Here is a 15,104-nt window from a genome sequence, read left to right on the forward strand (position 1 = left end):
ATGCTCAGTCCCTTGGCAGCTCCATGGAGACCCCATGCCAGGGGTGGCTGCCATGGCCACCAGGGCTGGCACCAGCTGGGATGCTCGGTTTCCACGGGCCGGGCTTCAGGAATGGGATTCCCCAATTTCCTGCTCCCGCTAAAACCACGCTGCCCTCGCTGCCCTCCCGCCTCCCATGGAAAGCACAAAAGGCAAAGATCCCGGGCTGGGATAAGAACAATTTATTGGGAACTGCAAGGAGATAAAGAACAAAAAGGAACAAAAAAAATATTGATAACAGAAGGGATAAGTAAAACTATTTACAGAGAAAACTACAACATCAACAACTAGTTCTTCCTGGCAATGTATTTCCTCCTGTCTGGAAAGGACACCCTTCTCCTCAGGGAGAGAGAGAGAGAGAGAGTCCCTTTCCTGCCCCTGGCAATGACCTGAGGTGGGAGTGAATGTAATGACAGGGCCATGGCCAGACCCTCATGTTCTCCAATCCCACATCATGTCATTGCCAGGGGCAGGAAAAGGGACAGGTGTCTTCCCAGCATGGATCACAGGGAACATGGATCACCAGAACTCTGACCAACGTGGGGTCTCCAATGGGGGATAAAGCTGGAGCGGTGCGTGAAGCTCTTCCTGCAGTTGGGGCATGTGCAGGGCTTCTTTTACTGGTGCCTCCGTTGGTGTCTGCTCAAGTGAGAGCTGCTGGTGAAGCTCTTCCCACACTGGGGACACTCGTAGGGCCTCTCCCCAGTGTGGATGCGCCGGTGGGTGACGAGGGTGGAGTTGTGCTTGAAGCCCTTCCCGCAGTCGGGGCAGAGGAAGGGCCTCTCATCCGTGTGAATGCGCTGGTGCTGGAGGAGCTGAGAGCTGGTGTGAAACCTCTTCCCACACTCGGGGCACTGGTAGGGCCGCTCCCCTGTGTGGGTCATTTGGTGGATGATCATTTGGGTCTTCCTACTAAAGGTCATCCCACATTCCCCGCAGTTGTATGGCCTTTCTCCAGTGTGGATCCTCTGGTGGCAGATCAAGAGAGACTTCTGCCTAAAGCTCTTCCCACATTCCCCACACTCATAGGGTCGTTCCCTGGTGTGGGTCTTCTGGTGGGAGATCAGGTTACAGCTCTGGCTGAAGCTCATCCCACATTCCCCACACTCGTAGGGCTTCTCCCCGGTGTGGATCCGCCGGTGCCTGATGAGGTGGGAGTTGCACTTGAAGCCCATCCCACAGTCAGGGCAGTGGAAGGGCCTCTCATCCGTGTGAATCCGCTCATGCAGGAGGAGATCAGAGCTGGTGTAAAACCTCTTCTGACACTGGGGACACTCGTAGGGCCTCTCCCTCTCCCCAGCGTGGATGCGCTGGTGGGTGATGAGGGTGGAGTTGCGCTTGAAGCCCTTCCCACAGTCAGGGCAGCGGAAGGGCCTCTCCTCAGTGTGAATCTGCTGGTGCTGGAGGAGACTGGAGTTGGTCTGAAACCTCTTCTGACACTGGGGACACTCATAGGGCCTCTCCCCAGTGTGGATGCGTTGGTGGGTGATGAGGGCAGAGCTGCAGCTGAAGCCCTTCCCACACTCCCCACACTCGTAGGGCCATTCCCCAGTGTGGATCATCTGGTGGCTGATCAGGGTGCTGCTCTGCCTGAAGCTCTTCCCACACTCCAAGCACTTGTGGGCCTTCTCCCCATCATGAAGCTGCCCATGGACCACCAGCTCTGAGCTCTGGCTGAAGCTCTGTCCACCTTCCTGGCTCAGGGTGGGTCTTTCCTCCTCAGAGCACCCTGGGCTGGGTTTGCAGCCCCTCCTCCTGTGGGATCTCTGGGGATTTTCCTCCCCATTGGATTCCTGTGCCCTGGAGTCACTCAAAATGGCCTCTTCCATGAGTTTCTGCTGTGGGGATTTCTCCTCCCTGGTCTCCATGCTCAGATCCTTCCCGGGGGGAGGAAGGACAAGGAGAGGATGGGATTGGCCTCCGTGCCAGAGGGAAGGGGAAGGAGATCCCCCCAGTGCATCCCCAGCAGGACGGGGTTGGCAGCAGGGTTGTCCTGCAGCCGGGGGCTGTGCTGGGCTGGGAGATGGAGCAGGAGAGAGGGGGAAAGGGGCACTGACTTCCTCCTCACCTGCCTGCGTGTCCCGGGCCTCCTTCCTCTTCCTTGCAGCCTCCTCCTCCATCTGGCAAAGGTTTGGGGATGTGAAATCCTGTTTTGGGAGGAAAGCAAGGGATGAGCGCATTGAATTTTTACTGGTTTGAAGACAAACCTGGGGGAGAGTCTAAACCAGAATTACAATTTAATAAGGAAAGAAGATCAAGGCAATGATACAGAAACACTGCCTTAAACTGACAGAGTCAGGATATAACCTGACACCCTGTTGCTCAGGGTGGTGGCAGCAGTCCCATTAAATGGTGGCTGCAGTCCTGTTGGAGTGATGAATGTGATTCTGTCCAAGCAGTGATCCTGTAGAAGGGTCAGGTCTTCCTCTGAAGGTCCAGTGGTGGTTCTGGAGCTCTTGTCCTCTGGGAATCCAGTAGGCAAGCTGCTCCTGGTGTTGCAAGGCTCAGCTTATATCCAGGTAGGAATGCTTGGATCCTCCCCCTGGGCGGAGCATCCCACAATGGGATGATGGAATTTGATCAGTCCTGCAGTGACACACAATGGCCCATTCACAGAAGATATCTCCCCTGGAGGGCGTTATCAGGGCTGAGGCATGGAAGAGATCAAGAACACTGCCCCGCCTGTTTCTAGCAGCTGATGAAGATGGGCATTGAAAACATGCATTTGGTTCCATCTTCCAGCCTGAAACAGTGGGGGAATCCCTGCTCAGGGGGTGAACACCACCCCCCTTACCCAAACTGGCTCAGGTGTGAAACCTCCACCCCGGGAAGGCCACACACACAGGGGACAATGTCACACTTGCCCTGCCCCTGGGGAGGTCTCTGTCCCTGTCACTCTGTGGCTGTCACCCCTTTTCTCTTTCACAGGCCGGGGGCTTTGCCAAATCTAAGAATAATTTTCTTCTCTTTCCCTGTCACCTTTGTGACATCTACACAGAGCTTTCCCTTCCTTTTCATAATCTTTTCATAAAAGAGGTATCGCAATGTATTGGGCCAAATTTCCACTTTTCTTATATTGGAACCTGCCAGCAGCTGAGCTGGAGCTGTGCAGGACCAATGGATTTTGGAATTGCCACAAAATTGCTTCTACTGTGAGTTTTGGGATTTGTTTGCGTTTTCCCCACAAGTGACTTGTGGGAAGAGCAATTGGGTCTGGGGCTAGATGAGTCTGGGACTAGGATGTGATTTAATACAGAACTGTGAGTGTGTCTGAACATGGAATGAGATTGAGACCAGGATCAGGGTCAGGTTTGGGACTGAGCTCACCCAGAGCAGGACAGGAGGGGATGTCACTGTGGGAAGGTTTGGGGAAAATACTGATTTGGGGAGAAACAAGGTGTGAATGCCTTCGGTTGGGGATTCCTCTTGCCCAAGTCCATCTCTAGAAGTCACCTGATGTCCATAATAACCTCCAAAAATCAAGAGTGTATAAAAAAAGTGCCACCAGGAGTGTCCCATTTCCAGTCTCATCCCTCTGGGGTTCTGGTAGTCCCCTGTCTCTTGGCTGTTGTGGATCCCATGGGTCCTGGGGATCCCCCCTCTCCAGGGTCCTGCTAAGGGATGCAGGCGGATTTTGGGGTCACAAGGTCCCCCTCTCCAGCCTCCCCCCAATCCAGCCACTTGGGGTTCCCCCTTCTTTCCACCACCCTGTCCTGCTTTAGGGCAATTTTGGGAGAAAACTCCCGAAAGGGGTTTCCTCTAGAATGCAGATTCAGCAGCCCCACCCTCAGCCAGTTCGGGAAAATATTTCCTTGCGAAAAGTGAAAAAAACACTTTATTTAACAGGCAAAGCATTCACCAACACAAAAATTGAACAATATTAAGCAATAAAACCTCCTGCTGCTGGAAAATAGGTGACAAACTCCAAAAGTCCCTCCTTGGGCTGGGGCTTTGCTCACTCAGTGTCTTATCAGTCTCTTATCAGTCTCTTATCAGTCTCTTACCAGTCCCTCCTGTATTGGAAATGCCACGGCCCAGGCTCAGCCCGGTGGGCCACAGGTGGGAGCTGCCGGTGGTGTTCTGGGTGTTCAGTCCAGAGCAGGTTTAAACAGCTCCAAAGAAAAAGAAAAACCACAGTCCAGGGAACTTCTCTGCCTCAGAGAGCTAAAAACTAACTAAAAGCAAAGTAGAGCTCTGTCCCACCCTCTGTGCATCCAGGAGCCGGAATGTGGAGGAGTGAGTGCAGTGTCTGAAAACAAACTGCAGCTTCTTCCTCCTCCCCTTGGCTCTCAGAACCAGCCTTAAAGGTGCAGAACTCATTTCTGGGCTAAACGGGCCGATGGGGCACGAGCATCATGAAGTCACCCCAGGACGCGCCCCTGTCAGGGTCAGGGGGTCCCGTCCCCGCCTCATCTCCGGGCTGCCGGGGGTGTCCCAGCTCCGGTATCGCCCCTTCCCCTCTCCCCGTCCCGGGGGTCCCTCGTTCCACAGCCCCGGCTCTCACTGGGATCCCCAAAACCAATGTCCCGCCCCGTCTGTACCGGGCCATCCCCACGTGGACCCCCCGGGACCCTCCCGAGGGGCGATCGCGGCTCCTCTGCCCCCGAAAAAGCTCCTCTTAGGGAGCCCGGAGATATCCGGGGCTCGAGTCCGGGATCTGCCGGCTCCCAACACGCTCCAAAAAAATCCTCCCGGAGACCCCTGGCTGGAGCCGGGGCGAGCTCGGCCTCGCCCTCACCTGCGGCTCGGGGCTGGGGGCGATGCTCCCGGGGCAGGGGCTGCTGCAGGCTCAGCGTGCGGGCGCTGCGAGCGCCGGGATTCTCCCGCTCCCGCTCCTGCTCCTCCTCTCCCTCCTCTTCCTCCCGCATTTCCTCCGCTGCCAGCCCGGACCCCCCTTTCCCACCCCTCTGCCCCGCGGCCCCGCAGCCCCGGCTGCTGGGTGGGGGAGCCCCCGATCGGCCCCAGGGCTGGGCAGGGGGCTCGGGGACCCCCCCGGGGCGGATCCGTGCCCCCGGCCCGAGCCCCAAACTCCGCTCCGGGGCCGCTGGGCTCTGCGGGTCCGCCTGGCAACCGGTGAGTCATCGCCGAGAAAAGCTCTGGTTGGCTGGAAATTGTTCAGCGCGTCCTCTGATTGGCTGGAATTGTGAAAGGCGCTGCGCCCTGCGGGTGGCCCCGGCAGCTGCGGAGTCCGAGCCGGAGCCTTTTCCTCTTTCTTTCTCCCCCTCTGAGAACTCTTTCCTATTTCTTTCTTTCTCTGAGATCTCTTCCCGATTTCTTTCTCTCCCTCTCTCCTCCCATTTCTTGTTCAGTTCAATCCAAGTTCGAGCAGATCCACAGGTTGCGTTCCCACGCTCTCATTCGCACCTTCCCTGGGGCAGAGGCGTCTCTCCCTCGCGAAATCGTAACCCATGGGCAGGGTCCCTTCCACCGCAGTCGTTCCAGGATTCTGTCAGTGACTCGCTTTCCTTCTTTCCTCTACTTCCAGCTGGGAATGTGATGGAAACTGTCGGAAAGCCACCTTTGCCGTGTGCTCTGGGAGCCCACAGAGCTGCTGGCCCTTGTCCCCTGGCCCTGCACAGCTCCTTGGGAGGCACGGCAGGAGCAGCACCCTGGGAACCTCGGGAATATAGTAGAGGAGATGTATTTGAATATGTGTATAGAGGCTTTGCCCCAGAGGTCCCGGTTGCCCTCAATGGGCTGCAGCTGCGATGTCCTTAATTGGGCTGCAGCTGTAACCAATGAAGATGACCGGGATAAAAGAGGGCGGGTAAGCCAGTCAGGGAGAGCCTTGGAGGAGCCCTGACCTGAGAGAGAACAGCATGCAGAAGAAGGAGTCCGTGAAGAGCTGCAGCCATGAGAATACACCCAAGAGGTATGGACTTTGGAAATCTAATAATAACAACAATATGGGACTCTAGAAATAATAGAAGAACAACACGGGAATGCCCCTCTGGGATCCATGGCACACACTGCCAGGGGCTGGAATTCCAGTTCCCAGCCAGGAAAAGATGTTCCTGCCCTGGAAGGCAAAGCTCTCAAGAAGGAGCCAAAAGCCAAGTGGAGCAAGATCTTACAGTGACATTTCACTGCAAGCCTTCATAACTTCACCCATGGTTGTTGTAGCTCCTGGATTGGGAATTAAATCAGGGCAGGGTCTTTGGTGGGAGCTGCCCTGGGTCAAGGGAGACACTGAGAGAGAAACAGAGCAGGCAAAGAGAGGCAGGAGAGAAAGCGGAACACAAAAACAATTAGCTGAGAAGGTGGCACTCTGAAAACAGACCAGAACTGACTGAAAAGGAATATGACAGAAAGAAACAATTTTGCCCCTTTTATTTCCTATCAAAATACAATTTCTTCCCCTTCTCACAAACCTCCTCCCAGTGTCATTCAGCAGGGCTGTCAGAAAGTTTTTCATTCTGGGTGGATGTTCCAGACTGCAGCCACAGGCAAACAGGGAATGGGGATTTTCCTGCTCCTGGGGAGTTTGACATCCTCAGCTGAGGAGAGGAGGAGGCACCACAAGAAAAGGGCAGCCAGGCTTCATCCTCCCACAGGAAAGAGAGGGGAGAAATCTCTCATCCTGTCTGCAGCTGCTCCCACAGGGATGTGAGGGCTGATCCCAGAGCCCCAAGGGTCACAGTCAGGGCTGCCCTCAGGGAATGCTCATCTGGTATTGAGGGGCAGCGTGGGAGCACCTGGATCTTGGGGCACCCAGCTGCCCCCCATGTTTGGAGGTGCCTGAGGAGGGCTGGGACAATGCCAGGGACATCCTGCAGTGACATCCCCCCTGTCCTGCTCTGGGTGAGCTCAGTCCCAAACCTGACCCTGATCCTGGTCTCAATCTCACTCCATGTTCAGACACACTCACAGTTCTGTATTTAATCTCATCCCAGTCCCAGACTCGTCTAGCCCCAGACCCAATCCCAACCCCAGCCCTAAAGCCAATCCCATGTCTCGCCTTAACCCCAGTCCTAGCTCTAATCCAAATCTCAGCCCCAACTCCAAGCCCAGCCCCAATTCCAGCCCCTTCCTAAATCCTCAGCCCCAAACCAAATCCCAGGTTCAGCCCTTCTGGGGCTTTGGGGGTGTCTCTGTCCCTGTGACCCCGATGATGTTTGGGTGGGGTCCCAGCAGGGCTGAGAGGGACAGAGACCCCCCCGGCCTCGCCAGGGGTGAGAAGGTGGCAGAGCCCCCCCAGCCCCGAGCAGCCTCAGCGGTGAGAGGGACACAGAGCCCCTGGTGCCCAGCCCTGCACAGGCATTGCCTGAGGCCAGAGGGATGGAGACCCCCCGAGCATCCCCCAGGGCCAGGGGACAGAGAGCCCCGAGCATCCCCTGGGCTGAGAGGGACAGAGACTGCCCCGAGCACCCCCTGGCACAGGGGAGAGAGGGAGGGAGACCCCCAGGCATTCCCTGGGTGAGAATGATGGAGACCCCTGGGGAATGGCCTGGGGTGACAGGGACAGGGACACCCCTGGGGAATGGCCTGGAGTGACAGGGACAGGGACAACCCCCCCCAGCCCCTCCCAAGCATTCCCAGGGCATGAGGTACAGAGACCCCTCGAGCATCCACTGAGCACTGTGTTATAAATGAGAAACTTGAATAGCCCAATATTCAAGCAACAATCAATTTATTAATTAATATGGTAAAGTATGAGCAATACAGCGCTGGGTACAGTGGGGGAAGTTTTCCCTCCAAATGCACACCCATAGTTGAGGCTTACAGGTATTTATAGGGGTACTTATCAGCTTTCTCAGCAGTTTCTAGTCCCAATTTTTACTCAGCAGCAGTTTCTATTCCCAATTTTTACCTCACAACTCTATACACTATTGTGATTTAGTTTTTCTCAGGATGTTTCCCAGAAAGGAGTATCCCCAGATGGTGGTGGTTCGGTTTCCAAAAGAAGGAAGAAGTTTCCCAGATGGTGAGGTCCTGCTCTCCAGATGTGGGTCCACCTTTTGATTGCAAGGACTATAAATCTCATCTAATTCCATGAGCCCCTGCAATGTCAAAATGGACCTTTGGATCCATGGGGGCCCACAGTGTCACAATGGGCTCTTTTGGTTCCACAGCTTCCCTATGGCCCCTCGGTTCCATGTGTCCTGCACTGTTCCATGAATCCTTAGTTCCATGGATCCTGTAGGGTCACAATGGTCTCCTTGGTTTCATGCTGCCACAGCTGCCATAATTTCCATGGTATCACAACTGCCCTTGGATCCCAAGAGGCCCCATCGTGTGACAATGGCCCCTTGCTTCCATGACGCCCTGCAGTGTCACAATGGTGCCCATGATTCCATCAGGCCCTGCAGTGTCACCATGGACAGTTGGTTCAATGACACTCCACAATGTCCCCACGGACCCCTTGGTTCCACAGAGCCCCACTGTGTCACTGTGGTCCCTTTGGTTCCAGGGCTCAGAAGTGCCAGAATGACCCTTTGGTTCCATCAGGCCTTGAAGGTTCACAATGGTCTCCATGGTTTCACGAGTACCCCCTGTGTCACAAGAGACTCTTGGGTCCCTGAAGTTCTTCAGTGTCACAATGGGCCCTTGGTTCCATGAGGTTTGGCAGAGTCCCAATTGACTCCTTGGTTCCATGAAGCCCTTCTGTGTCACAATGCCCACGGTTCCATGAGTTTCCATGGTGTCACCACGGTCTCCTTGGATCCCCAGTATCACCATGGTCTCCTTGGTACCATCCAGGCCTTGTAACAAAAGGTACTGAGCCATTTTGTGCCTTAGATGAAAGGCTGCAGAACTCATGGTTGTGAGGCTGTGTCACTGATAAGAAACAAAAACCACCTGAATCTGAACGCAAAATATCATCTCAAGCACCTTCAATCCAGGCCTCGACAGAGGTAGAAAATACAAACTGAGATTCCACAGTAAATCAAAAACAGGGACCGTACTTTGAATGCATGCAAAATGCATTCAAGTGCATTCCACTGCACTTGATATGATTGGGAGGTGATGATCCCCTATTCCAAGAGTGAACCTAAGAAGGGCTGACTATTGAAGGAACCACAGAGAAGCACAATAGAAGAAAAGCAGGTGGCATAGGTAATTCTGGGATAGGCAGACCAGAAAGCAAGAGCAGATGAGCCAGTGTAGTCGCCACCAAGGAGATCACGCTCACATGCTGTGGGCACAACCCCATCAGGCCGTGTCACCATCCCCTGGCACAAGGAGGGTCACAATGGTTCGTATTACTGATCTCAGAGCCCAAAGACTCACAGCAGGGGACCTTCAGTATTAACCAAAACAAATGCACCTTTCATTGAGTGCCCACAGCAGATGCAACACAAGGATTGGAAAGCAGATAAAGGAGAGAGAGACAGAGAAAAGGAGGGGGGGAATAGCTGCCAAGAGAGAGATGAAATCCTCGTGGTCCAGCCAATAGATCTGTCTTGTCACGTCAGGGAGAGTCTCAAAGTCTTTGGTTAACTCAGGGCTCTTTTATAATCTACCACCGGGAGGGGAGCAGGATGGCACATGGAGGGAACAGTGGAGAATAAACCCATTGAGAACAGGTACAGACAGCCCAGTTCTGAACAGCACAAACCAGTGCCAGCAGTGAGCGGGGCCTGTTGTTTCAGGACTGGTTCCTATGGGAAACATCCCGCTTCCCATGGCAGACATCCCGCTCCAGTCAGGCCAGCACCCCTGGGTTAGAATTTGAAGGGTCTCAGTCTCAGTCCTCGGGGAGGGCTTCAAGCTCCGTCCTTGACAGCAGTTGTGAAGCAGATGAGGGATCTTTGGACCGTCTCTTACAGACTGACATCCCAAAACATAATTATGCATTTCCCTTTAAAAGTAAAATTTACTGAATTATTAAAATTATAATTATTTTTCTTATTTATAAAAGAATTATTCTATATTTGTATTACCAAATTTGAATGTTTACATTAAAAATCCATACCTTTTTAGCAAGCAAACAATTTATTGGTCATTGGTTCTAAGGAACACAATTCCCTTCATTGATTCATTGACCAGTGTGGCTATTGATTTCTCCTTCTTTATGCTAATTAGTCCCATTTTAAATCCTTTTGTCATCTTTTTTATCATTTCCACAGACAGGATAAAAGGGACCACTTTGGGGTCAAGGGAGACATTTCTGAAGCACATTTGGGGCAGTTCTGGTCTGGGGAGGGAATTCAGAGAAAGCTTGAGGGTCTGGAGGACCCTTGGGGGAGCCGGGTGGGCACTTGGAGGGGCACTCAGGGATTCCGAGGGACAGTTCGGGATCCGGGGCAGCACTTGGGGGGCTCTGATGGGGCTCTCTGGGGCGCGGGGGGTGATGGGAGTTGTAGGCGCGGGTCTGATACGGTTTAACAAGGCCGGGGAGCATCACGGGAGTTCGAGGCGCAGCTGCAGGGGCTCTCGGTGGAAGCGCGGGGCATGACGGGAGATGAAGTCCCGGCTTGAAGAGCGCTGGAAATGCGCCGCGGAGGTTGATGGGAGCTGTAGTCCCGGAAGTGGCTCCAACGCATTGTTTAGAGGTCTGGGAAGGCTCTTCGGGGACACTTCTGCGTCCGAGCTGCAACTACAGATCTTCGTGGTAACGTAAACGGTTCGAGAGAAATTTCGGGGAGTTCTAACCGGGCTCTTTAGGGCGCGGGGGACATCAGGAGTTTTAGGCGCGGGACTATTCTGAGGGATCTCTGGGGCCGCGGGGGAGGAGAGGAGATGAATTCCCAGAAGTGGCTGTACCGGACATCTGTGGGGTTGGGAGCACTGGGGGGTCCTGAATGGGCGCTGAGGGGGCACTGAGGGATCCTGGAGGGTCTGGGGGACACTTAAGGGACAAAGACGGGGCGGATCCCGGGGGTTCTGTGGGGCGCGGGGCATGACGGGCGTTGTAGTCCCGGCTCCAATGGGGCTCAATCGGCCCGCGGGGCATGACGGGAGTGTAGGCAAAAAAGAAAGATGGCGCCCAGCCGAGGACCGCCTTCGAGGTCCCTTTCCAGGCGCTGATTGGCTGTGGGTGGTGATGGGCGGAAGCCTCGGCAAATGGGATGCGGTGGAGGCGGGAACAGCCCATTCAACCTCTCCAGTCCCTCCCAGTACAGCGCAGTTCATCCCAAGTACAGCTCATTTCATCCCCAGTACTACCCCAGTACAACCCCAGTGCCCCTGCAATCCCGCCCAGGACAGCCCAGTTCATCCCCAGTTCCTCCCCAGTCCCTCCCAGTACAGCCCAGTCCCTCCCAATACACCTGAGTTTACATTCCCAGACCCTTGCAGTTCCCACCCAATGTCATCCACAGGATGCCCCAGTGTCTCCCAGTCTTCCCCCCAATGTTCCCAGTGTCCCCAGTATATCCCAGTGTGTCCCACAGCGCTCCCAGTGTTCCCCAGTATTTCCCAGTCCTCCCCAGTGTCACTCCCAGGATGTTCCAGTGTCTCCCACAGCGCTCCCAGTGTTCCCCAGTATGTCCCAGTCCCCCCCAGTGTTTCCAAGGACAGTTTAATTTCTCACGGTGCCCGTGGCAGCCAAACCCAGCAGTGGGGTCAGTGCAGTGCCCATGGCCACAGCCCCTTGCAGTGGCCCAGTGCAGCTTGGGCTGATGATCCACCCTCACAGCCGGCCCAGGGCAGCTCTGCAGTGGCTCTGGTGGCACCTGGGGCTGGCACACACCTGAGCAGTGTGTCTGTTTGCAGTGGGGAAACTCAGGAGTTTGAGATTGCTGCAAAAAGCACAAAAAGGGAAAACCCCTCTTAGGCTGGGTGCAGCCAGCTCTCCAAGCACAGCAGCTCCCAGGGCAGTGAGGACAGACAGGATGGGGCTGGGCAATGTGGAGCAAGGTTGTCCACGCTGGGTCAGAGCTCCAGGCACAGCTTCTGTGAGCAGGCCAGGGCTGCTGAGGAGAGACCCTGGGTCAATATCAATCACAGAATGCTGCAATCACCTCTGCTCTAAAGAGAAATAAAGGACACCCTTTAAAATAGGAATGTGTATTTCTTACAAGTTCTTTGAAATCTTTTTCCATAACTGGACTAGGAAAACTTTAATGACCCTCTCAGGGCTTTGGTGTTGTTTACATCAGACTCAGTGCCTGAGAGTGTCTTGAAAAAACTTGTCGAAAACTCCAAGTCAGTTTCAAACTCCATTTTTCTTGAAGTTTTAATGGATCCCACTGAGGGACACAACTGGGAAAATGTCCCCAGGTTCCAGGTAGAGCAGAACACGGGAGGCAGTGATGACCGCTGAGGACAAGCAAGGCAAAGGTGTCTCTGATAGTGGAGCCCTGGAAAATGTTAAAAATAGTCTTTGAAAATATTGGGCTTTGTGTTTTCTCAGATCACTGCACCTGTGTAGGCAGTATGATAAAAGATATAATTGTTAGATGTGGTGATTGTTTAGTAATTAAATATAATTATTATATAACCATAAAAGAATTGTGAGAAACTATGTTGGAAATTTAAAGGGGGCTATGTTTAGCTGAAATCTGTGTATACAATAGAACAATATAAGTTTAATAATTAACATGAAAGTTATGTAATGATAGAGTATAAAACACGTTCACCCTGAATGTATGCTCGGAATCAGATTTGGGTGGAAACTACCCCGATTCCCAGAGCTCTTAAATAAAAAGCACCGCATATAATTGCTGATGTGATTATGTGTTTGTGAACGCTAACATCTCTGGTGCTGAGCAAAGCTGGATGTGGTTCAGGAATGCAAAGTGCCAAGGCCTGAGCCCCAGCCCCTGGCCAGGCAGATCCTGTCCCTCCCTCATTGCTCAGGGATCTTCCCAGGATGGGCACTGGGATGTGGGGATGGGCAATGCCAAGGGCAGGAGCATGGGGCGGCCCCTGCCCGGCTGCTGAGCAGGGACAAGGAGGCAATGAGGCCCCAGGCCTGCAAGGGTCACTTGTCCCCTCGTGGCCTCAGGCCCAGGGCCAGCAGCGATGGCCAAAGTGCTGCCCAAGTTGGCTCTGGCAGGGCTGTCTTGCAGCTGCTGCCCATTCCTGTGCCCTGTGCAGCCCAGGCTGTCCCACGGTGTCCCTGCCCTGCGCCTCTGTCCCTGCAGGCTGTCGGCCCTGAGCAATGAGGGAGGGACAGGATCTGCCTGGCCAGGGGCTGGGGCTCAGGCCTTGGTCCTTTGCATTCCTGAAACACATCCAGGTTTGCTCAGCACCAGAGACACCTTTGCCTTGCTTGTCCCCACCGGTCATCACTGCCTCCCGTGTTCTGCTCAGAGTGGAACCTGGGGACACTTTCCCAGTTGAGTCCCTCTGTGGGACCCATTAAAACTTCAAGAAAATTTGGAGTCTAAATTTAAATTTGAGTTCTTGAGAAGTTTTTTCAAGACACTCTCAAGGACTGAGTCTGATGTAAACAACACCAAAGCCCCGAGAGGGTCATTAAAGTTTTCCTAGTCCAGTTATGGAAAAAGATTTCAAAGAACTTGTAAGAAATACACATTCCTATTTTAAAGGGTGTCCTTTATTTCTCTTTAGAGCAGAGGTGATTGCAGCATTCTGTGATTGATATTGACCCAGGGTCTCTCCTCAGCAGCCCTGGCCTGCTCACAGAAGCTGTGCCTGGAGCTCTGACCCAGCGTGGACAACTTTGCTCCACATTGTCCAGCCCCATCCTGTCTGTCCTCACTGCCCTGGGAGCTGCTGTGCTTGGAGAGCTGGCTGCACCCAGCCTAAGAGGGGTTTTCCCTTTTTGTGCTTTTTGCAGCAATCTCAAACTCCTGAGTTTCCCCACTGCAAACAGACACACTGCTCAGGTGTGTGCCAGCCCCAGGTGCCACCAGAGCCACTGCAGAGCTGCCCTGGGCCGGCTGTGAGGGTGGATCATCAGCCCAAGCTGCACTGGGCCACTGCAAGGGGCTGTGGCCATGGGCACTGCACTGACCCCACTGCTGGGTTTGGCTGCCACGGGCACCGAGAGAAATTAAACTGTCCTTGGAAACACTGGGGGGGACTGGGACATACTGGGGAACACTGGGAGCGCTGTGGGAGACACTGGAACATCCTGGGAGTGACACTGGGGAGGACTGGGAAATACTGGGGAACACTGGGAACATTAGGGGGAACACTGGGAGACACTGGGGCATCCTGTGGATGACATTGGGTGGGAACTGGAAGGGACAGGCAATGTACACTCAGGTGTACTGGGAGGGACTGGGGAGGAACTGGGGTTTTACTGGGCTGTCCTGGGCGGCATTGCAGGGGCACTGGGGTTGTACTGGGGTAGTACTGGGGATGAACTGCGCTGTACTGGGAGGGACTGGAGAGGTTGAATGGGCTGTTCCCGCCTCCACCGCATCCCATTTGCCGTGGCTTCCGCCCATCAGCACCCACAGACAATCAGCGCCTGGAAAGGGACCTCGAAGGCGGTCCTCAGCTCGGCGCCATCTTTTCTTTTTGCCTACACTCCCGTCATGCCCCGCGGGCCAATTGAGCCCCATTGGAGCGGGGCCTACAACGCCCGTCATGCCCCGCGCCCCACAGAACCCCCGGTATCCGCAACCCCTCTATCCCTTAAGTGTCCCTCAGACGCCCCAGGATCCCTCAGTCCCCCTTCAGCGCCCATTCGGCACCCCCCAGAAGCGTCCCCGGACCCCTCAGTGCTCCCAACCCCACAGATGTCCGGTACAGCCACTTCTGGGAATTCATCTCCTCTCATCCTCTGCGGCCCCAGACCCCTCATAACACAGTCCAGCGCCGAAAACTCCTGCTGTGCCCCACGCCCTAAAGAGCCCGGTTAGAGCTCCCTGAGATCCCCGAAATTTCTCTCGAACCGTTTACGTTACCACGAGGATCTCAAGTCGCGGCTCGGACGCAAAAGTGTCCCCCAAGTGCCTTCCCAGACCCCTAAACAAAGCGTTCGAACTACTTCCGGTACTACGGCTCCCATCATGCTCCGCGGCGCACGTCCAGAGCTGTTCCAGCCGGGACTTCATCTCCCGTCATGCCCCGCGCTTCCACCGAGAGCCCCTGCAGCTGCGCCTCGATCTCCCGTGATGCTCCCCGGCCCTGTTAAACTGTATTAGACCCGTACCTACAACTCCCATCACCCCCCGCGCCCCAGAGAGCCCCATCAGAGCCCC

General features: G+C 54.6%; 1 protein-coding gene across 1 annotated transcript in view; it reads right to left on the reverse strand.

Annotated features, from left to right (window-relative positions):
- Positions 1-656: 656 nt before the first annotated feature.
- The window catches only part of LOC143692498 (uncharacterized), a 311,453-nt gene continuing 297,005 nt past the window's right edge, over positions 657-15,104 (reverse strand). The window contains exon 7 of the mRNA XM_077172732.1: positions 657-1,293. Within this exon, the coding sequence (XP_077028847.1) occupies positions 657-1,293 (637 nt within the window). The remainder of the gene's footprint in view (positions 1,294-15,104) is intronic.

The sequence above is a fragment of the Agelaius phoeniceus genome (genome assembly GCF_051311805.1).
Source record: "Agelaius phoeniceus isolate bAgePho1 chromosome W unlocalized genomic scaffold, bAgePho1.hap1 SUPER_W_unloc_1, whole genome shotgun sequence".
Taxonomy (NCBI): domain Eukaryota; kingdom Metazoa; phylum Chordata; class Aves; order Passeriformes; family Icteridae; genus Agelaius; species Agelaius phoeniceus.